This window comes from Diabrotica virgifera, chromosome 3 (genome assembly GCF_917563875.1).
Source record: "Diabrotica virgifera virgifera chromosome 3, PGI_DIABVI_V3a".
NCBI lineage: Eukaryota > Metazoa > Arthropoda > Insecta > Coleoptera > Chrysomelidae > Diabrotica > Diabrotica virgifera.
Window position 1 is genome coordinate 13,199,538 of NC_065445.1, and position 24,291 is coordinate 13,223,828.

Genomic DNA, 24,291 nt, shown 5'->3' on the forward strand with positions numbered 1-24,291 from the left:
ATTAACATTTCTCAGAAACCGTTCTTGAAAATGAATGCTTTAAAAATTTTTTCCAACCATTTGCAAAAAAGTTATGATACAGCAAAGTAAACATACGATTACTCCGTTGTTTATAATTTGTTTTAATTTCAAAGCTTAAAAGTGAGTTGATGGTACAAACTAATTACCTACTCTCAAAAAATATCAAACATTAGTTCAATGGTTATATTTTAATCAAAGATTAAAAATGTTTTTTTTTTGTAATTTTTAGGGCGACAGTAGGCTTGATACAGAGCCGGAGGTAAAATATTCACTCGATGCGACTGACACGCTTTAAACTCGCGCGAGTCGTGTATGTGGACATGTTATAATACATAATTTTATTTATTAACTACCGTAGGTCGCGTGGCGGTCGTCGCTTCGAGTGAAAATTTTAGCTACGGTACTGTATTATTCTACTTTCGCGCGTGTAAATTACAAAAAAAAATTTTTTTTTCTTTAATTAAAATATAACCATTAAACAAATAATCGATATTTTTTGTAAGTAATTAGCTTGTACTTTAAACTCACTTTTACGCTTTGAAAGGATTAAAAAAAATTATAAACAACGTAGTAATCGTATGTTTACTTTGCTGTTTCATAACTTTTTTGCAAAATGGTTGCAAAAAAGTTTTAAAACATTCATTTTCAAGATCCTTGAAATACGCATTTTACCTACTTTTTAAAATTAGAGTATAATAAAAACTTTCTGAGAAACGTTAATTTCTTTATAACTATTTTTTTTAAACATTTAAAGATTATTCAAAAAAATTAAAAATTTATATTTTGTCAACAAAATATTAAATAGGCATCTCATCTTTATAAGATTTCAAAGTTTGATCAGTGTATCATAATTATTTTGGTTATTATTGCGACCGTAAATTATTAATTAACAATTGAATTGTTGCTAAAATATTCGTTTAATTTTGACCGGCTTCTGGAACTATAATCTAATCCAAGAAAGCTTTTATGTCACCGAGTTATTTAATTATTGGTAGATAATTATTTAACTAAAACTTTATTTGAAATTTAAAGATATTGTTGCGAAAACCCGCATTTTTCGAGGAAAATTTTCGTCGGAACAGATCGGGAAAAACATGTCTTTATGCAGAATTTAATTTCGGTGAATTTTTATTAGGGTGTTTTTGGTGTAAAGTTAAAATTTTCGGAGTTATGTAGCAAAAATTGAAAAAAACACGATTTGGGGGCGCCATTTTGTTAATAAAAAAAGTAGCACACTATCTGCGGACTTTGCATACCTATATTATTAATATATACAATCATAAGCTTCGATTCCAGCAATAAAATTGCTGGTAAATAACTTTTCCCAAAGATGGCCCATTCTCCGATAATCAGCCCAGACTAAAGGCAGAGATTAAGGATGTTACCATAAAGTGGTTCCACGAGAATTTTCTGGGATTCTCATTTCTCTTTAATAGATGTCGCTACCGCTATAACGTCCGATGCGCAGAATTATTTTCATAATTCTGCTTAAATAGGCAGCTTGGTTTCCTTTCGATTCAAAAGTGTTCATGTAGCCCAACTGAAGAGGTCTGGAAAGACCGAAACGGACGTATGGGGATGGTGGATCATCTTTGAACCGAAATGAAAAATAATCTTGATCGTCTTGGCAACCGCCAATAAATTTTTGCCTTATAATTTTTAAAAGCCTCGGAGGTTGTTACCAGAGAAATTTCCCACTGTTTTCAGTCTGGTGGTATGTAGAATGATATTTATTGTCATTTTATGTATTATTAGATTGAGAACTTAGTTTGTTTCTTAGCAGATGTCGCTACGACACCCCAGCCATTTCATTCGTTGCAGTCCGGGACGGCACGCGTCGAAGCATCCTAGTTCAGTCAGAGAGAAGAGGATATGTGTCTACTGATGAAGGGCAAAAAGGCCCGAAACCGGTATAGAGTCTTCCTGCACTCTCTAATTGAACTAGAATATATTATAATGCTGCTGCATTTTTAATGAAAAATAAGCTGTTTTTAGGTTAGGTAACCAATAATAAGTATTGATTTTATTTGTTTTTAAATATAATCTTGACCATATTTTATCTACTTTTTACTTGTTCTGTTAAATTGATTCTAATCATCTTTTTTTCTTTTTAGGTATGTACTGCTTCATTAAAAGAACTGGTAAAGTTTTACAGAAGAAGTAAGTTTATAAATGATTATCATAGAATTTCTGTTAAATTAATTATGAATGAAACTATATTAAAATTGAATTCATGTATAATTTAATTGACTATAGACAACTATGGATGTTTACTGGATGTGCTCTGGAGCAATTTGAAACTGAGCCTTATGTTCAAAAAATCCTTATGAGCGATGAAGCCCATCTTTGGCACAATGATATTATGTGGTTTCAACTAGACGGTACTACGTCCAGTTGAATGGTACTACAACTACCATACACCTCGTACCTCATTAGATATTGTGTACGACCGAATTGAGCGCATGGTCATCTCACGTGGAGGTGAAGTGAACTAGCCACCTATATCATCCGATTTGACCCCATTTGACTCGACCTTGTGGGGTTTTCTAAAGTTGCATGCCTACGTGAATTTTTTTTGGTAAATTCATATTTGTTGACTTATTCAGCCAAAAAAGTGGTCGTATATTTTATACAACATAATATACTGTCATTTGATTGTTCACTGTCCATTATCTCTGCCTCTTTTTTAAGAGAGTTATATAGATGTTTTCTTTTGATGTTTCTACTGTAAAGTTATTATACCTACTAAAAACTCGTGATGTTCCATAAATGTTTTGCTTGCGTGAAAAATATAATTAGGGACAAACCGAACGTGAATAACAATTTGTAACGTTTTATCTCACTAACATGCAACGCAAATTTATTACTGATTGTATGTGGAAATCAATTTACTCAAGGATCTTTCTACACAAAAGTAGGAACTTTCTACACAAATTTGAGATTAATGCTAAACGTGGGTTCATTAATAACTTGTTGAATCTGAGTTCAGGAAGATATCGGTGTATATTTTTGTGGTTCTATGATATAAAATAGTTTTATGATATGAAAAGTTAAGGAAGCTAGACAAGAAGACGAAAAATTGAATAACATTATTACAGAGTGGTGACCATAGACATACAAACGAAAAAGAGGGAGAACACAGATAAGATGTGTAGATGACCTAAAACACCAAGCCGGCTCAAAATAGATGCACATGGCTCAGGATAGAGAAACATGGAAGACCGAAGGGGAGGCCTATGCCCAATATTGGATGTTGCAAGGCTGATAGATAGATAGATGATATAAAATTCCTACGAAATCTAACAATAAAACACTGAAAACTTTTGCTTTCAATACAAAATTTATTACAAATTAATGTCACTACACCTGTTTCGGCAGAGTACCTTTCTCAAGTGATGAATTTTTACTATGCGTCTGCTTTTTATAGTCGTTACATGAAGAAGTTGAGGAGGAGAGATCTGTTTGTCTCTATCTGTCTTTTTTAATTCATTAATTTTCATAGATTCTAATAAAGGTAGCTTATGGCCTTTGTTTTGAATATAGAGAATTTGAAACTGGTCAATAAAAGAATGATTATGAGCTAGAACAGCGTTTCCTAACTAGTGGGTCGCGGGCGGATTTCAGATGGGTCGCGCCGTGGCTCTTACAGTAGCTGAGTAGCGTACAGTAGCCGTGTTCTTTGTTTTCATGGGTGAGGGATGGGTAGCGAGTATGAAAAAACATCAGAAGGTGGGCCGCCAGACATAAAAGGTTGGGAACCACTGAGCTAGAAAGTATGTTTTTCTATTATTGAAAGTCTTTTGTGTTCTGCTATACGTTTGTTAATAACCCGGTCTATATAGACATTTCAAATAACAAAAATTGCCGGAGAGCCAAATTTTGGTGGAGAGCTAGGGTATACCATAACAAATAAAGTTTAAAAAGTCCCCATCGATCCCATGTGTGCGTCAAAAGTTATTCGGGGTCAAAGGTCAAAATTTGAGATTGTTTGGATTTTTTCGAAAACGGTAAGTTTTATCAAAAAAAAAAACCTTAAACAAAAGTTGTAGATCTTAAAATTCTCTACAAAAATAGTCCTTACTATTTTTTTGCTAAGAGTTGCCATTCCTGAGATATCGCGATTCAAAGAGTCACATTATACATGATATGCACACTGCACACGTTTCCACACCACCTGTGAGGTAGTGTACTCGGCGCGTTTTTTTTTGCCGTGGTTTCCCCTGTAGGCCTACTCCACTAACTGTTTCGACAATTTTAGGATAATTTAAGGAAACAATACCGGTCAAGTTCTAGATATTACCTTATTATTGATATTGATTATTGATATTGATTATTGATATTGCTATTGATTATTAGGTTAACTATTGTTTTGATTTCTTTAGATATTTTAATCAGATTCATATTCTTGAAAGTCTACTTCAACAGTCAAGTCTTCTTCGATTTCATCTTCTTCCTCTTCCTCTTGCTGGATGTTCAAAAATTGTTCAAATGTGACTGAGTCATTGGTATCTTCATTAAAATCACAGGAGTTTGCCTCTGTTGTACTAAACTGGACATTTGAGCAAGACTGACCTTGGCAGTTAGTGCACACTAGAGAACACAGCAACCCGACTTTTTTACATGCACATTTGGCACTACAACCTTTTTGGCAATTGCAAAAATTAGTGTTAAGGAGTTTTTCTGGAGCAGGTGGGAGTAAGGTTTTAATCGGTTCCAGAGTATTATCTATTAATTTCCAACCCCAGTCTTCTGGATTCAGTTCACTGCCTAGCCATGTTTGAACTTGATAATATACTCGATACAAATGTTGAAAAGCAGATGCTGATGTTGGAGGAAGACATGATAGTTGTACTTGTTTCTTGTTTCGCGTATTTTTTACAAAAGTTAAGTATCGGTATTTATCAAGACAAATAATTTTTTTGGAGCTCTATAAACCGCAAGAAGAATGCGAATTCCTTCCGTAATTATTGTTTGCGGTGTAGAATCAAGTTCTGTAAAAACTTTACAGCAGTCAGTCAAATCTTTTTTTTTTTTTCGAATAATTTAAGTACTGACGTTTTGTCCCTTCTCTACATTGCGGACGTAGTGTCGCAGCCGGTTATCGCATGTAAAAATAAAATGTACTTTTGGCATTTGGGATAAGCCGATAAACTATTCGAAGAATATATCTCTGTTCGCTGTTGAGCCCTTCCAGGTTTCAGAAAATAAATAACTTTATCTACTGGAGTCCTTGCAGTAATCAGTACCAACAAATCAACATCTTCACCAACTACAATTGTTGTGTTTGTTGCCTTAAATTTTTCAATTGCTGCCTCAATTATAAGGACATCTGCGTCATTTTTAGCTTGTTTCACTTCAATATTCAATATGTAAACGTTTATTGCAAATAAAGCAAAGTTGAGACATTTTTAAAACTATAAAATTGTACAAATAACGGTAACGGTACTAAACGGTAGACGCTTGTAATAAGTACTTATATTCACTTGAACTGAACCTTTAGCACTAAAAGAAACAGATAATATTATGAACCAGACCTACGGACAATAATGTAGCCATTGCCTATAATAGACAATCTGTTCTTTTTTAAACAATGGTATAGCCAAATGTTTTTCAAGGCCACGTGGATAGAGGAAATTCAGTTTGGGACTGATTACCTTTTGAAGAAATATTTTCAGAATAGTATAGTATACTATATAAAAGAGACACAAATAGGCATTTATACTTGTCTTAAGGGCCACATATATGTATATACGTGGCTTATATGTGCATATAATGTATAAACTAACTTTGGTAACAATGGTAACTCTTAAGAAAAAAATTGTAAGGACAATTTTTGTAGAGAATGTTAAGATCTACAACTTTGGTTTGAGGTTTTTTCTTGATAAAACTTACCGTTTTCGAAAAAAATCCAAAAAATCTCAAATTTTGACCTTTGACTCCGAATAACTTTTGACGCACACATGGGATCGATGTGGACTTTTTAAACTTTATTTGTTATGGTTGTCCCTAGCTCTCCACCAAAATTTGGCTCTTCGGCAATTTTTGTTATTTGCCAAGCATTTTAATGTCTAAGTTGACCGGATTATTAAAGGTCCTATCGGTTTGACCGATGTAAGTTTTTGGGCAGTCACCACATAGAAGTTTGAATACCCCACTGTGTAAGTTATTTTTCTTTTAGCTCTTATTGTTCTCAATATATTTGCCTAAATTGTTCTGTGATCTAATAGCTGATGTTATTCTGGTTTGGAAAGATGATGGTTAGATACAGTTATAAAATGTAATTTTTATTACAATCGATTATGACTTTATCCCATATAAACATGATATTTATCTTGAACATGCTATAAGAATACAGTTTCAGGATCAGTTTAATATACCTTATTATTTATTCTTTACTTTCCGAACGTACACGAATCTCTTCTGGAAAAACACTTTTCTAGCAACGTAGAAACACTTTTCAAGATAATAAATAAGCATTATTTGGATTATAGTTTTATTAGACCAATTTCCTTCGCAAGTCCAAGTCATAGAGTAGTAATATTTATAAATATGTGGCACATTTCATTGTTTCTTTTCGAGCTTTTGCCGGAAATACACCCACCTCCGTTCTTCGACACGCATCGAGAATATAAATCTGGATTTCCGACTTGGAAAAGAACCTACTTTCGACGCTTGGAGACGCCCTTCCTGTAAAGGTGTCTTATAAATGGCCCTTTTCGACGTCCCGTCAGCCGTTAAGGGCTAATACTTAGGGTTGAATCGTGGTGGAAAAAATTGAACCTGTTACAGGGATCTGTAATACTCGAAAAACGAAAATACAAAGGGAATGGAGGTCGTTTGTGAGAGATTGGGACGTTCGCGTGGAGATAAGACGGGGCTCTTTGTGGAGTAAAAGGATGGCTGGTTTAAAAGAAAGGATCTGTGTAACAAGTAAAGCCAATAATAATCTCGAAACAAAATAATGACATGATACTGCGATCACCCCAAAAAAAGGAACTATATTATTTATTGATCAATTCAGAATTGAACATTCGTATCATCATCATTCTCTTTGCATTATCCCTATGCGGGGTCGGCTTCACTAATTGCATTTCTCCACACAATTCTATCTTGGGTCATATCGATGTTAATCCCCTTTAGCAACATGTCATGCCTTATCGTCTCCCCCCAGGTCTTCTTTGGTCTTCCTCTCCTACTCCTTCCAGGAATCTTCTTCGTATTGGCTGATTAACGTCTCGACGTTGAACATGACCAAACCATCTTAACCTATGCTCTCTCGTTTTGACATCAATTGGTGCCACACCTAGACTTCCTCTAATATACCCATTTCTAATTTTATCCTTCTTTGTCACTCCACTCATCCATCTAAGCATTCTCATTTCCGCCACATGCATTCGTTGTTCCTCTTTCTTTTCACTGCCCAACATTCAGTTCCGTACATCATAGCCGGTCTTATGGCTGTTTTATAGAATTTTCCCTTCAGCTTCATTGGAATTTTTCTGTCACACAACACACCACTCGCTTCTTTCCACTTCATCCATCCAGCCCTAATTCTACTGCATGCATCTCCATCTATTTCTCCATTACTCTGTAATACCGATCCTAGGTACTTAAAACTATTGCTTTTCACAATAATTTCACCATCCAAAGATACCATTTTATTTGTAGTAACTCCATCTTTAAATGAACATTCCAAATACTCTGGTTTTGTCCTACTAAGTTTTAAACCTTTTTCCTCCAGAGCTTGTCTCCACTGTTCCAGTTTTTGTTGGAACATTAAGCATACATTAGGCACCATGGAATGCTACCCCGTAGTTTCGCTGTTAGCTGGTCCAAAACTAATGAGAATAAATAAGGACTAAGCACCGAGCCTTGATGCAATCCTACTTTCACCGGAAATTTATCAGTTTCTTCCACACTTGTCCTAACACTAGTCGTTACTCCCTCATACATATCTCTCACAATCAGAATTGAACATTTGTAATCTATACAAAATCTAAAAATCACTTTGTGCTAAATCTGGTCTCAATATCTGCTCCATTAATTGAATAAAATTTATCTATTAATTTGTTGTATTAAATAAAAGTTGACTGCACGAATTCAACATTAATGCGAAAGAAATGAGTATGAAAATATCAGCCCAAAAAACAAAAAGCTTAGTAATAACCAAAGGACCAATAAGATGCAAATTTGAATTAACAATCAAATTATACAACAAGTAATGACTTTCAAATACCTGGGAATTAATCTATCAGCCGACAACAATATCGAAGAAGAGGTAAAAGACCAAATAATTAAAACCAGTAGAGCGGCCGGATGCCTAGACGACACAATTTGGAAAATAAAATACCTAAGAGTGGAAACAAAGGCCCGAATATATGTGAGTTATTACTATTAGGCCAGTTATGACTTACACGGGTGAAACAAGATACAGATACAAGCAAAACACAAGACATCTGGAGACCAACGAAATGAAGATCTTAAAAAGGATTGCTGGAAAAGGACTACAACAGGACAGGGTAAGAAGTGAGGAAATCAGACGCATATGTGAGGTAGACAATATAAGTACCTGGGTAAAGAAAAGAAGAGTGGAATAAACACATAAGCAGGAAGTCTGGTACCGTTGAAGAAAAGCAGGCAGTACTGTCTATATAAAAGAAAAAAAAAGATGAAGAAACAAAAGTTAAAGTAAAACCATTGTTTACACGTGCATATTTTATGTGGGGTAAAACCCCGTGTCATCTTGTCTAGTGCCTAGTAAATTAGTAGGTACTGTATGATCTATCAATAGCAATCGTGGAAGATTTGGTTAACTCTTTCAGTTTCTCTGCTAAAGAGTCTGCAACTACAGCTAAATTGTATGCAGGTGTATGTACATTTACCGAGGCATGTCCAGTAGGTTAGCCTGTCGTGATTCTGATTCCTGCTTATTTTCATCCTGCATTTTATTCCTGCGTATTTCATCCTCATAGTACATTTTTAAAAAGATTCCCAAAAAATCTTACCTGATAATATTCCTGGCGTATCGATAATTGTCATTCCTTTTAACACTGACGAGTCCACTAAGGAACATTGAAACCTGTTCAGAAACGCGTTTCCAAAACAGGAAAGTGGACGAAATTGCTTTTTGGGATCTACAACCAAAGCGTTTCCTGGAATGACACCTTCAGTGTCTGAATACATCACAGCAATAAACCTAAAAATATAGTAAATAGAAAAAATAGAGAAGCACAATTTGCTATTAATATCTGTAGCATTTTTTTAAGAGAAACAAGTAGTAACAGGCTAGAGGACGAAATAAATAAAAGGCTAAAAAATCCAATCAAGCAGTAATTAGAAAAATAGTGGCTGACTATACAAACAGCCATGTCGGAGGTAGCGAAAGAGTGTATAGGAACAGTGCATAATATGTAAAGAGATGTCAAGATTGGTTCGGTCAATGTAGCATTGCTTTGCCAAGAAAAAACAGGGCAAAGAGGCAGTGAAAATACCCAAAATATGAACGAAAACTATGTAGCTAGAAGAAGAGATGTTAAAAGAGTTCGCAGAAAGAAGAAAAGAGAACAGCTAGAAAAGCAGTTGAAAAATATAGAAGAAGTAATTTAGACCAGGGCGCATCTGTAAAAATATTAGTACATTTGGACATTGAGAGGTGACTCAATTTTTTTTGCAGAAATTGCTTGAAAAAAAAGGTCCGGAACATTGTTTAAATAATCAAAATGTCAAAAAATTAAGGAAAAATTCGATCTTTTTCTTCGTTTTTTGATTATAACTTTAAAAGTATTCATTTCCGAGAAAAGTTGTACTGACAAAAGTTGCGTAGTTAAATTTCCTACAATATAGAATTGGTTACAAATTTAAAAAATAGTCACCCTTGTTTCCAAATAACAATAATTGCGAAAAAACCATACAAAAACAAGTATTCGCATTTTACGTTTTTCAACCATTCATGCTACACTTAGGACCTTCATATTTCACCCAGAAAAACTTTATGATACAGCAAAACAACACTGTAAATTTTATTAAGATCGGTTCAACAGATTGTGCAAAATAAATTTTGCAATCCAGCTTTCGTAAAAAAATTCATTTTTTCAAAATGTTACAGGACTGAAAATAAAGCAGATAGCAAGCTGAATTTTTTTTGCGTATATAAGTCTACTGTACCTTTCATTTGCAATTTTGCAAAATTAAAATCAATTAACACCACGGCGTCAGGAATTTTTTTAAATAAACATTAATTATTGTTGCTACGCGCAGGACAGCGGATAGTTTGCTCTGATTGGGAATTCCAATGACCTTTGATAATGATTGATACATTTTAATTTTTATTAAATTTCGATACTGGGCAGAACGCCGAAGTTGTCTATACGTAACAAACTGTTGGTATACAATACAATATTCAAACCGGTCTGGACCTATGGGATCCAGCTATGGGGTACAGCAGCAAAATCCAACATATCCATAATGGAAAGATTGCAATCCAAAGTGTTACGCTCTATAACAGGCGCCCCATGGTTCGTGTCAAACAAAGACATTTATTGTGATCTAGAAGTACCTACGATCAGTGAAGTGATAGTTCAGTGCAGTGTTTGGTACATAAAACGCCTAGAAAGCCATCCAAATGCCCTGGCAATAAACTTGCTTGATAATAGTCAACAAACTCACAGACTAAAACGTAAAAATCCACTGGACCTTATTTATAAATAAGTTTTATACCTCACCGTAATTGTGTTTATATTTTAGATATATGTATTGTTTGTAAATGTAAAATGTATGTTTGTCATATTATCGGAATGTCATGTTTGTTCCATACTAGAGGTCCAGTCATTGGACTGACCTCTCTAACGTCAATTCTTTTTTTATTTCAAACCCCAAAGACGCTTATTGTTAGAATTTTTATAACTAACAGATTGCTGAATAAACGTTTCAAAAAAAAAAATTTAATTTCGATATAAATAAATACATTTGTTTATTGCGAAAATAAAAACACATACTCTATCCTTTGAAATAACACTTTTATTAGCAAAAACTTTCTTTGTTCATATATTTTAACTTAAAAAATAAAAGTTTATTATTTTTAAACATATACAATTGTTTAAACAATATTTCACAAACAATAATAAAATAAATTTGATTTTTGTGGAATTAAAATATTAAAATACAATAAAATATAGAGTAAGAAAATAATATATTAGATAAAGATTGGAAGAAATTTTGGTGGAAATCAACTTGTGTGAATCGAACACCGCTGTCCTGCGCGTAGCACCAAAAATTATTGTTTATTTAAAAAATTTCCTGACGCCGTGGTAATTAATCGATTTTAATTTTGCAAATTGCAAATGAAAGGTACAGTACACTTCTATAAACAAAAAAAAATTCAACTTGCCATCTGCTTTATTTTCAGTCCTGTAACATTTTGAAAAAATAATTTTTTTTTGCGAAAGCTGGATTGCAAAATTTATTTTGCAAAATCTATTGAACCGATCTTAATGAAATTTACAGCATTGTTTTACTGTATCATAATGTTTTTCTGGGTGAAATATGAAGGTCCTAAGTGTAGCATAAATGGTTGAAAAACGTAAAATGCGAATACTTGTTTTTATATGGTTTGTTCACAATTATTGCTATTTTGCAACTAGGGTAACAATTTTTTAAATATTTAACCAATTTTACATTATAGGAAATTTAATTACGCAACTTTTATGTCAATACAACTTTTCTCGGAAAAGAATAATTTTAAAGTTATAATCAACAAACGAAGAAAACAATCGAATTTTTCCTTAATTTTTGGACATTTTGATTATTTAAACAATGTTCCGGACCTTTTTGAGAGGGAGGATAACTCAAATATTATTATTTGATTTATTTTCAAGCAATTTCTGCAAAAAAAATTGAGTCACCTCTCAACGTCCATCTCAAAACAGATGCGCCCTGGACTAATTGTGAACCTTTTGATACTCTGAAACTATTGATATGAGACTAGCAGATCTAAAGAGAAAAACTGTACATACGTGGAAATACTTTTTATATAAAAAAAAGTCTTCTTCTTCTTCTTAAAGTTCCGCTCCTATCGGAGATTGGAAATCATTCTGGCAATTATAATTTTGTTGGTTACGCGCCGGAACAGTTCAATTGAGCTGCATCCAAACCATTCACGGAGATTGCGTAACCACGAGATTTTACGTCTTCCTACGCTTCTTCTGCCTTTGATTTTGCCCTGCATTATATTCCTTACTAGTTCGTATTTTTCACCTCTCATGATGTGCCCCAAGTACTCCAACTTCCTGATTTTTATGGAATTTAAAACTTCGCATTGTTTTCCTAGTTGTTCGAGCACTTGTGCGTTTGTTTTACGATCTGTCCATGATATTTTCAGAATACGTCTATAACACCACATTTCGAATGCTTCCAGGTTTTTAATGTGGGATTGTTTTAGTCTCCATGCCTCAACCCCATACAAAAGGGTGGAGAAAATATAACAACGAAGCATTCTTATCCGGAGCGTTATATTGATATTGCGATTACAGAAAAAATAAAGTCTAAAGGAATTTAAAGGTCGGTTTTAACTTCATAAAAATGAAAACGGTTTAACAAAGAGTTGACTGCGTACTTTTGGTAATTATTATTTCTCTAAATAATAATATTTAAACTGACGACAATGAGACAAAACTGTTAAACTGATCTATAGAGACATATAAATCTCAGTTCTTTACCTGTCAGTAGTCGGTTCTGGTCCTATTCTCATCCCAGGAAAATCTCTCTCCAACAGATACTTAATAAACGTAGTCTTTCCAGTGGAGTACTGCCCAACCAACAAAATCATTGGCTTAGCATCGAAATCAGCATCATTCAAAGACGGCGAATGGAATTCGTTAAAAAGATAATGCTGTTCCAAGGGTAGCATTTTATTCTTGTAGATGGTCTTCAGACCATCGATGACATTGTCGTACGTTTCCGGGCGTATTTCCGGAGCTTTACTTAACCAACTGAACATTTTCCTGAAAGAAAAGTGTTTATTATAGGTAATAAGAGTAAGAAATATTGTTTGACGTTTGATGACGTTAATTTTGATAGTGATTAATAGAAACTTCATGGGAGTTTATATCAAAGTAGTTTTGAAGGTTGTTTTTCATCTAGATTGTATGTGGACGAGATTCTTCTTTTTCGTCTTCGATTTAAAGCTTAAAAGAATAGCCTCTAAAGAATCAACTGTACCAATTACGAAAACTAAAGGTACCAGTCTATCGAATACAATTTATATCTTAAATTGCTTCTTCTTTTTTCTTTCTTCTTTTTCGAATCTGAATCCAACTACAAAATTGTTCTACCCAGTATTAGGCTACGTCTACTGCTTTTGTTTTTTTTTTTAGCCATAAATCATTGAGGGTGCACTGTGATGGACAAAGTCTGCGTACTCCCAGTGTTCCACATTATATTATACTTCCCCACGTTCACATATTGCGTCGTTATCTGTCTTTATTTTTTCTTCTTCTTTATTTTCTTTATTGTGACTCATCCTATAAGAACATTGGCGGTCATCACGACCCATTTTACCTGCCTGTAGCGGTTGTTTTCCACCCGCAGAAGAATTGTGGTGTTGTTTTCCACCCCACTGCTTTAATTGTTTTAACCAAGACGTGCGTCTTTTCCCCAGTTCTCTTTTTCCTTTCACTTTACTTTTTAGAAAAAACAAAGTCGCTCAGTCTTCTTTCCTTCATAATGTTGAGTGTTTCTGTTTCTTGTCTCGTCTTTCTTAGTGTTTTTGTGTTTGTTATATGTTGTGCCCATGGTATTTTCCACATTCTTCGATAACACCACATCTTGAAATAAATAAACTGATGTTATGTGAAAGAAAGGTTCTCAGAATGATATTTGGCCCTCAAAGATACAAAAATAAGGAGATTGGAGAAGATATATAAAACCGGGTAAGGTGGTAAGGTCATGTGGTAAGCTCAGAGGACAACAGAGTATTAAAAGAAGTACTTTTTGAGGGAAAAAAGATGGAAGGAATATGCCATCGATACTCAAAATGTATTTGTCTAAAATTGGGGTACATTAATCTGAAATGAAAGAACAAGATCGTAGAAGATGGAGGACAGTAGAAGATCCGGCTAAGACCTACCCAGAGTTGTTAGGCCAGACGAGAACAAGGTAAATAGTTTTAAGGAAATTATATATGTATATTATATAAATAAAGATAACAGGTCAACTTTACGCCAACCAAACACCAGTAGGAAGATGACGCACCACAACTACCTGGGCAACATAATAAATGAAGAATAAACCCACAACCAGGAGACAAAAGAGCGCTTTAGAAAATATATATCCACCTTTAACCGGATGGGGGGTCTTCGTTAACACCCACAACCTCTCTCTTGGTATAAAAATAAGAAGGGTGGGATACTAAGTCTTCTTTATCCTTTTTATGGTATTGGGTCATGGACCTTGAAAGAAGATATATGCAAAATAAGGATTTAAGATGTGGCTATATCGAAGAATACTTAAGATCCCGTGTACTGACTGAGTCATAAGAAAGTTCTCCGAAGAATGAAGAAGAAGCGGGAGGTAGTGACTACCGTCGAAGCTCGAAAGTTACAATACTTCGGAGACATTATGTGAAATGAATCCAGATATGCCCCCTCCTACAAGCCTTCCTGCAAGGAAAAATATTTTGATAGCGAGATACAAGATGAAAAAGAACATACTGGGTAAATAACCTCAGCACCTGCACTATGCAGCTTTTCCACGCTGTTGCAGATAATATAAATTGTCATGATGATCGCCAACATTTGTCACGGATCAGATCAAGAAGAAATGTATAAATATGTATATTATGTTTCTATCTTCTAGGGACTCGAAAACCTCAATCCTTTCTGTATTCTTAATACAATAAGCAGATTAGATTTATTTGAGAATTAAGTTGAAAATCGCAGATCCATTTTGAGTATTAAAACTGCTGCGTTTGCAAAATTTCTGGCTGAGCTGTGACTCCAAACATAAACCTATTAAACTACTAATATAGAACAACGGGGAGTGAGACAAGGAGACACTATTTCTCTCAAACTATTCACCATTGCTCTAGAAAATATTTTTAAGAAATTAGACCAAAACAACAAGGGATTGGCGCAATATAGAGAAAGATAGAGACAATTGGGGGAGACCTACATTCAGCGGTGCACGGATAATACATAGTTGACTAAGAAGAAGACGAAGACTATCGAACTAAGCGCAAGAGCTGACAATAAAATAGACGTTATCAACATTACTAATATCTAATAATTTACAAAAAATACTTACCCCCCAACATGTACATCTGACAAAGTAGTGTTGCTCCTCTTTAACATCTTGTCTTTCTTTTTTCTTTTCATCTTTACCGGTGGAACCGGATCATCAGGAAGACTATAGGAGCTGACATTCATTAAATTCCTATTCACGTCCTCAGATCCAACACTAAACAATTTTTCATGTGCCGTACGATCTTGGGTATTAATGATAACATCTTTCGCTGAATTTTGCACTTGGTTATTATTATTTTCTTCACGAAAATCACTATTTGCCACTGATTCTTTGATTTCTTGAACTTGTCCATTTTTCTTTACTTCCAACGTTATTTCATTCTGTTGCTTTGTAGAGTTTTCACTTGTCTCCGAATTTTTTTCTACACATTCTACACTTTCTTCAGACTTCACTGCGGAAACTTCACCAACCGTTTCTAAACTACCATTCTTCTTAGTAGCTTTTACACAATTGGTTTCACTAGATTCCATTGTACTGAAAAAATTTTGGTTACTGCTTGAGTGGTTTGCTGGACACTATTTGCGAAAATTGATTGTGCAGATTGCTTTGATGGAAATGGATGTTATGTCAGAGAAATGCATTGGCGTACGGGTTACTTTTAATGGAACCTGTATTTTTAAGGAATGTTACTTCATACAATAATTTTGCAAGTTGTGTTTTACCAAACACAGAAACTTATAAAATATGATTTTAGCGTTTATTAAACTACTGATTTGTGACGTATATTGAATCGATTTTTTCCTGCAATTCCTTCAGTCATTGCTCGGTAAATAAATTTATAAATAAACACTTTTAAATATCAAATCTTGTAGAACTTCTTCAAATTTACAATTTTTTTTACTATTTACGTTTTCATCATTCAACTGTCACTGTCAGAATGACATCAAGTTATAGTTCCATGTTTGTTCTAAAATCAAATTAAACTTCTGTTTTCTGAAACCAAATGAGATTAATAAGAAACCATCGTTAAGACTTGTAAAGTCCTACTAGGCTTCCAGGATTACTATAATTGCTAGTAGAAGAAATACCAACAAACATATTTGAATATTTGAATGTCTCCTGTGCATTTCCCACTTCAAGTGGTTAGCTTAAATAGCGCCATCTGCTTTGATGTCCATAAACGAAATCGATTTGATAATATCGTTTTCTGCATTTTGAGCTATACGAAATATGAAAAAATTTACAGATTTCAGCAAAAGCTTTGCTATCGCTTTGATGAATCAACATTACTACCTATATCGGCCATCAAAGTAGATGTCACTGTTGTAGCTAACCACTAAGTAGGAAATAAACAGGAGACATTCACTGGCCGTTCCTTGTGTGAATTTGTATCAGCCCGAGTGTCTGACGAAGTAGGATGCAGAAATAAAATTATAGAAATCTGAATTAAACCAATTCAGCTCTGACAGGAATACATCACAACTGCAGAAAAATAGGTGTATATAGTGTAGCCAAGTATATTGTAGACGACCGGATGAAACTCGAACTGAAAATGGACACTAAGATGAAAAAAATATATGGCAATATGTTGCAAGAGAGGTAAACATTTAAGGGCTGATGACAAACACTAAGGAGTAGGTAATAAACTCCAACGATTCATCATCGTTGGTGCTATAGCCGTATAGTAGAGCCTCTGCCTTCCCAAGTCTAGTTCGCCAGTCAGCCTATTCATAGAAGAACTTTATCAGCGTGCTGCACCTATTTTCTAGCTTAATCATCTATACCATTCTTCCATCTAAGCTTTGGTCTACCTCTTCGTCTACTTCCCACTGTCTGTGACATAAGGATTCATCTAAGGGAGTTGTGCTGCTGTGATCTTGCTAGATGTCCTGCCATCTTAGTCTTCCTATTTTTTGGCTCATGAACGAATTCTATATTTGCGATAAACTAATAAGACTGGTAAAGGCTAAAATGTATAAAGTTGTTTGCAAATTATAAATACAGGGTAAACAATCACAAGCCTTTGAAACCTAATTGCTCCAGCGGTGTGGATGAATTTACATACTTAGGCTCCATGATGACCAATGACAACAACATAACGGAAGAAATCAAAAGGAGGCTAATTCTGGTAAAGAGGTGCCATTTTGGGATGCGTGGAAAAGTAGAAAACCCCTAATTATGCTGACATATGAATCGAAGATATGGGCCATCTCCAAGACAGAAAAATACCTCTTGCTCATTTATGTAAACAGAGAATCCTCAGAGGAATATTCGGTGGAATATACTGTGAGAAACTGTGAGATATACCACAAATATAGAGGTCTAATGGTAAAGACGTAAATTATTAAGGCTACTAAATAGTAGACGCCTTGTAGAGAATAAATTTAATATAGAATACAAAATCGCAACGCTATTGCCTAAAGATATACAAAAGAGAACAAAAAGACACCTATTCACAAACAATCATGGAAGGAACAGCTTTTTGCGACTCCACGGTTATACTGATGTAGATATCGATGTGAGTTTTTGGCAATATAATAAACATCATCATTTGAATTAGGAAAAATTGCCAAGAATGCTTCAATACCATTGTAATAAAATGTGTCCTGTACATATCATGTACTTACAAATTGAAACTTTAAACATTTTTTCATGTAATTTTTTCTGACTGACCTTTCCTTTAGTTACGCCCATGACGTAAAGACAAATGAAGCATTTAATTGAACCAAGGACATAGAGAATATCCGCTTAAACTGAAACTAGGATTGTCGTTTATTGTTAATGGTCAATTTAGAAAATTGACTGTGGATATGCTAATTCGGAAAATGCACTTAATATCAATTTATCGAACTGCACAATTGAAATATTCAATTGATATAAGTCAAAATAATATAAATTAGAAGTCTGGGATCATGGTCATGGGGAGTATTTAAGTGAAATCGGTAATTGATTGAGAGATTTTAGTGAGTTTTCTTCAACTTGATTAAATAGTAAGAGAACTCTTAATAGATTCATGTTTAGTCCAAGTAATGATGAAGCTTAAAATAGGACAAAACCTCGCAATTTTTACAGAATGGATCGATTTGCTTGAAAATTTGGGAATAAGTAGTGGATAGTCCCAGGATCAAAGTCTATATGATGCTGAAAGGCACTTTTCCCATGGAGGTGGTTGCCACCCCAACTCGGGGGTGGAAATTTTTTATTATATTTTGCTCGCAAAAGTTGGTAAAAACATTCATTCTAAGCAAAAAAATGTTCTATACACTTTTTTGATAAAATTAATAGTTTTAGATTTATTCGCTAGTGTTTACAAATTTACTCAACAAATATGTACTTTTTGAAAAAATAAACAAAAACGATTTTTTTTTATTTTCTTTAAGACCAATAGTAATCGAGCTATACTTTATTATATGTTAGCTCTTCTTTGTCAAAAGCTAAATATTGTAGTTTCAAAGTCAAAAGACGGGAAAACTATGCATTTTTCAAGGATAACTTGGTCAAACTAATTTAAAGTATTTAAAAATATTTATCTTCACAAATAAAAAAAGTATCTAGCTCAAAAATTAAGTGACTTATAATGAAAATAATGTCAGTCCCTATTTTGTTCAGCGAAAAAGTGATGGGAAGCAACCCCCTAATCACCACCCTAATTAAAATTAGTCATTGACCTTATTTGGTATTCTTTATTTATGTATTACTAATATAGGTTCTAGAAGTTTGACCGGCTTAGAATGATTAGTTAAAAAAAAATGGAGTTAAAAGCGAATAACGAGTTTTTATAGTTTGGAAAAAATGGCAATTTCTTCAGAATAGAAAGATTAACATCAGAGATACGAAAAAATATTTAAATATGAAATTGTAACTTATTTAATTCTCAAGAAGCTGGTTTGCAAAAATTTTTTCTACGGCAAAAATTGAGTGAGGTATTAGCAATTAAAACTTGTAATAACATGCAAAAACCACCTTTACCAACCCTTTCAAAGTCACCTCTTTTTGCGACTGAGGATTTTAAAAAGATTTAATATTCATAGAGCCGGTTGTTGGAATGCTAATCAAAAATGGTATCAACTGATTATTATCAAATATTTAATTACTGTCACCAACTGTCAATGTCAACGTTGATTGGGTTGCTGAAAGCATAAATGATTACAATTATGAGATTAATTGATGAGTTATGTTAATAATTGTTATGTTAATTAATAGTTAATTAATCAATCAATTATGTTAATTATCGTAATGATAATTAACATAATTGATTACAATCAACTGATTGTCGTCCGAACAACGGATTTTGTTATTTGATAGTTGTTAAGGGGACTTGACTATAATCAACTTCTTGATTAGCATTCAAACAACCGGCCCATAGTCTTATAGATCTTGTAAAAACCTACAAAATTCTTTTTTACCAAACTTTCTAAGATAAAAAATAAAAAAGTTACGGTTAAAAAATCAATATATTTTTTTGAAAAAAAAAAAATAAAGGAGAAATCCAATTGGAAGCATAATAATGTAAGTTAGCGGTGTTTTTAGTCATTGGCCCTATTCATTCTTCTTTATTTATGTATTATTAATAGATTCCAGAAGGTGGATTGGCTTAGAATGATTAGTTTTTAAAAGCGAATTACGAATTTTTGTAGTTTGATAAAAAATGCCATTTTCTTCAGAATAGAAAGATTATCATCAGAGATACTTGGTTTGAAAAAATTTTTGTAATCTGTTGAATTAACTTTTGTAAAAAAATTAATGCTACTCAACTGTGACAACCACGTTCTTAAAACATTTATCATTATTCGTTTTTATTTTTATCTTTTCGCTTCTTTTCTCCCTAAATAATTCCTAGCCAATCCGCTTCTTCGATTTTCTCCCCGCCAGGCTTTTTCTATCCTACCTAAATAAAAACCAATCTGTTCGGAAACATATCTCCACTTACATTCCACAATGTTTACGTGTAAATTATACAAATAAAAAATTATGGAAACAAATAATTCTACGTTCTAAAAATTTTTATATTTTACTTTATTAAATTGTAATATCTATTGAAGAGATCCTTGATATCAGTCTGGCTATTGATACAATTTAGAACTTTCTTTATATGAATCATCTCCAATATATGTCTTTTGTGTAGTTCTGTTCTTTTTCCAAAATCTGTACATTTTCAAATTCAAAAGGTTATTTTCTATAGAATGCTTGACTAAGGTTGTAGTGTTTAATTTATTGGTTTGTCCATGTAAAACAAAAACTATGGAACGACAACTTCTGGAGGCACATTGAAAAAACAGAGCCTTATCTATACAAAAAGAAAAAGAAGAAGAATATGTGTGTCTGCAGAAACCCTTTTATTTAGATATTGGTGTGTTTGTCTAATATACGTTGAATTGCAGTCTGTACACAATTTACTTTGGAAACCACCTTACTGCTGATCGTTATGAAAATATTTTTCAAAATTTAATCCCAATTTTTAAATTGATACGAGATTTTGGCAAGCTTAAACTTTTAACAAGATCAATAATTAAACAAGATTTAATTAGCACTTCTTTTTCTTTACTGATATCTAGAGAGCGGAATATATGCAACACAACATTACCAAAATATGCGCATATCATTACTTTTACTACAAATATGCAGCTATTTTTTCTACATTTGTCTAAATATGCAAATGCGTATTAAAAATACTCAAAAATAAAACAATATAATAAATATAAACATTTATGTTTAAAAAATTCAACCTACATGTATGTTTAATACATATTTATTTTTCACATAAAAACAAATGAAATGACACACAAAAACTGATATTATAATTAAATTAAGAATCTAAATTATAGTATGAATTTATAATCAAATATTTTTTAAAATTTTCAACTAGCAACTTTTGCCTTCTATCACTAAAAACGTGTTTGGACACAGAAAAAGTTCGTTCTGCATCTACTCATGTTATAGGACAATATTTTAATTTAGGCAGTAAACTTATTTGCCAAGTCGTAAGATCTTCAGAAAGGTTGCCTTCAAAAATACGTACAACTTTCCTCAAACAATCGAAGCCAAAAAGAAATTCAATTTTCATACGAGAAGCTGAAGAACAAAAGCGGAATTGTCTACAATTTGATGGATTTTTGTATTTTGATGCTTCTCTCTATGTCCGTCTTTATAGAAGTAAAAGCGAATTTGTCGAATAAAAACACTCTTTCCAGAAAAATTTCTTTTGTGGGACATGATGCTTTTGTTTGTCAGTTCCTCATTTAAAAAATGAAATGTGAAAATGAATGTAACTTACGATTTTGGAACAGGCCTTGCAAAATACTTTGTCTCCACTTAGCTTTAACTCGGGAAAACACTTTATCCAAGCTCTTTTTTGAATGGTAGACATATTTAAATTTAATATATACCAATCACTTCAAAAACACTAAATACGATACAACGTTTACTTTAAACAAATGTTGGCCGGAAACTGACAAAATAAATATTAGACCCTTAAAAGCAGGTAGGTACCTACGACTTGCTACGCTAATAAAATAATATTTTTCTGGGAACACCCATAATTGTTAAATTCAGGTAGTAATGGGAAAGTCCAGATAGATAATAATGAGCGATAGATAGATAAATAACGAGCTCGTTCATATCGAAGTTATAAAATTCCAACTAAGAGAGGAAAATTTTAAACTTTTATATAATTTATTTTTAAAATATGCAAAATAAATCGCGTTTAGCTTAAATATGCAATGTTGTGTTTGTTGTCTGAAAATATGCAATATATGCATCTATATGCACTTTGCATATAGTCCCCTCTCTACTGATATCTAAACAAAACGAAATCGTCTGGGACAGCCGGTATGAGTACCGTAATAAAACAAAATATATACGAGAACAATGTCTAAAATACCTGACATGACTGTTACAAAAGCAGAGAAAGAAAATTAATTCCCCCGCTATGGGAATCAATTTAGGTACTGTAATATATTTGATCGTGACTACAGAACCATACCTAGGTACCTACGTGAATGTACTACGTTGTCTTTTGGTCTGGTACTCACAAATCTTCTGACACAGGTTAATTAGTGAACAAGAGATGGATTCAATGTTCACACAATTGCTTTGTGGTACCGAACGGTACCGTATAATAGAAACTCTTTCTTTTCGAACAGACGTGAAGGCGAGTAGTGTTATAATAATGTTGTGGGATTGATGAATAAGGGTTTGTATGATACAGAATTGCAAATACTTATACAATTATCATTGGCAAGATCATTTTAGGGACAATATCAACATTCCTGGCCATAGCAAATTAATAATAGTCATTAATGCATAATAAGCAATTAACGTTTATCTCGAAAACTATGCATCCTACGAAAAAACTTGTAAGAAGATTTTTTGCTTAGAATTACCCAAGAAATACAAAAAAATGTTTTATTTTGCGAAAAATCGATGTTATGTAATTCCTCAAGTTCTTTGTTTATAACAATCTTATCGACATCCGGATCAACTGTTACCCAAAAAACGCTGGACGGAAGGGCCGCCCGAGAACTTTATCGTACCGATCTATTATCGTTATGGTACTAGATACTGGCATTCTATAAAAATAACAAAGTTACTCGTTATTTTGATATTTTAGAAACACCTACTGTACTTAAAAGTATTTTATGGTTCTATGCATCATTAGTTCCTGCCTTTGAGAAAATTTTCGATGCCATATTTCGGGGACACACTATAGATGTGTAGATTATTGCATAGATCAATAGAATATTATAGTCATACTTTCATTTCAAATTAGTTAATTTTTCTGAGAAATTAATAGTTTACAATATTTACATTTCATTCTATTTCGATTACGCCAGTCAATGCGCGAGATTAAGAACAAGATATTGTCTCCAAATTCTATCCTACTGCATGAATTTTAATGAAACTTTGGGAGTAGCCCAATCTCCTAGTTTAAAGTCTATCCTATATACTATGCCGCTTTTATCATGGGGGAAGTTCCCACCACTTCTCAGGGGTGGAATATTTTTATTTTCGAATTACATGGAGAAAAAGGAAGATTTTTAAGAAAATTTAAAAATTCATTCTATAATTTGATCACATTTTTTACAAAAACCATTCGTTTTAAAACGTTCAACTTTTTGAAAGTAGAAATAACACTATATATATATTAAAAGGTATTGTAGAAGGAAAACAATGCATTTAAATTATGGTGGATGGGTAGTTAAATGTATATACTTTTCATTTTTTCCTTAAAGTACATTAGTCATATATTTTTTTGCACCATATCTCGCTTAGTTTGTAAGTAACCGACATTTAACGGAGTTCGTTTTAAAGGCCTTTTCAAACACTACAAAAGGTGTTGGTAGCATTATACACCTAAAACCTACCGTTCCTCTGTTATTTCAAGTTGAATACACCAATTTGAGCATGCACCAAGAAACAAACTATTTTCATCTACCATATCTCTTTTTGTATTATAAATAGAACATTTACGAAGGAACGAATCTCTTTATTATTTATAATCTAAAAAATGTTTTATATAGTGTTTTTAGTCCGATGTATAGTTTTTAAGGCATTCACAAAAATCCGTCCGAAAAGGTGTCATTTTTCAATGAAAATGGCCAATTTTCAACTACGCAAAACTCAAAAAGTATTGAGTTCTCAAAAAAAAAGTATAGACCAGTTTTTGCTTAGAAATAGGTTCTTTAGCCACTTCCGTGCTTATTTTGACCAACAAATTTTATGGCGCGGGAACCGCGCCAAGTTAAAAGCGCCATAGTATATAGGGTAGATTTTGTTTCTTGAGCTATTTCCTACTTACTGTGAAAATATCAAGTACATAAATGTAGTAGGATGGAATTCGGAGCCAAATACCCTCACTGACTGCCCTACAATAATGCTCTGCTATGAACGCGTGAGAGAGGACACACATGAGATTATAGCAATATTTCTATTTACCGTAACTTTTCAAGTTTTTAAGATACAGCATTGAATTTTATGTCATTGGAAAGGTAATTTTGCATTATTTCAAAATATGTTAAAATATCTAAATATCTA

The 24,291-nt window shown here is 33.1% G+C and overlaps 2 protein-coding genes across 4 annotated transcripts in view; one reads left to right on the forward strand and one right to left on the reverse strand.

Annotated features, from left to right (window-relative positions):
- LOC114349398 (netrin receptor UNC5C) overlaps positions 1-24,291 on the forward strand; it is a 1,236,422-nt gene that overhangs the window by 848,365 nt on the left and 363,766 nt on the right. The gene's annotated exons all lie outside the window — the stretch shown is intronic.
- LOC114349409 (EH domain-containing protein 1-like) overlaps positions 1-24,291 on the reverse strand; it is a 149,861-nt gene that overhangs the window by 8,827 nt on the left and 116,743 nt on the right. Inside the window, exons 2-4 of one of the 2 annotated variants that reach the window (XM_028299780.2) lie at positions 15,319-15,926; positions 12,735-13,019; positions 9,027-9,217 (exon numbers count right to left, since the gene is read on the reverse strand). In XM_028299780.2, the coding sequence (XP_028155581.1) occupies positions 9,027-9,217; positions 12,735-13,019; positions 15,319-15,788 (946 nt within the window). In that variant the 5' untranslated portion in view covers positions 15,789-15,926. The remainder of the gene's footprint in view (positions 1-9,026; positions 9,218-12,734; positions 13,020-15,318; positions 15,927-24,291) is intronic. The other variant, XM_050647801.1, reaches the window with a different exon arrangement.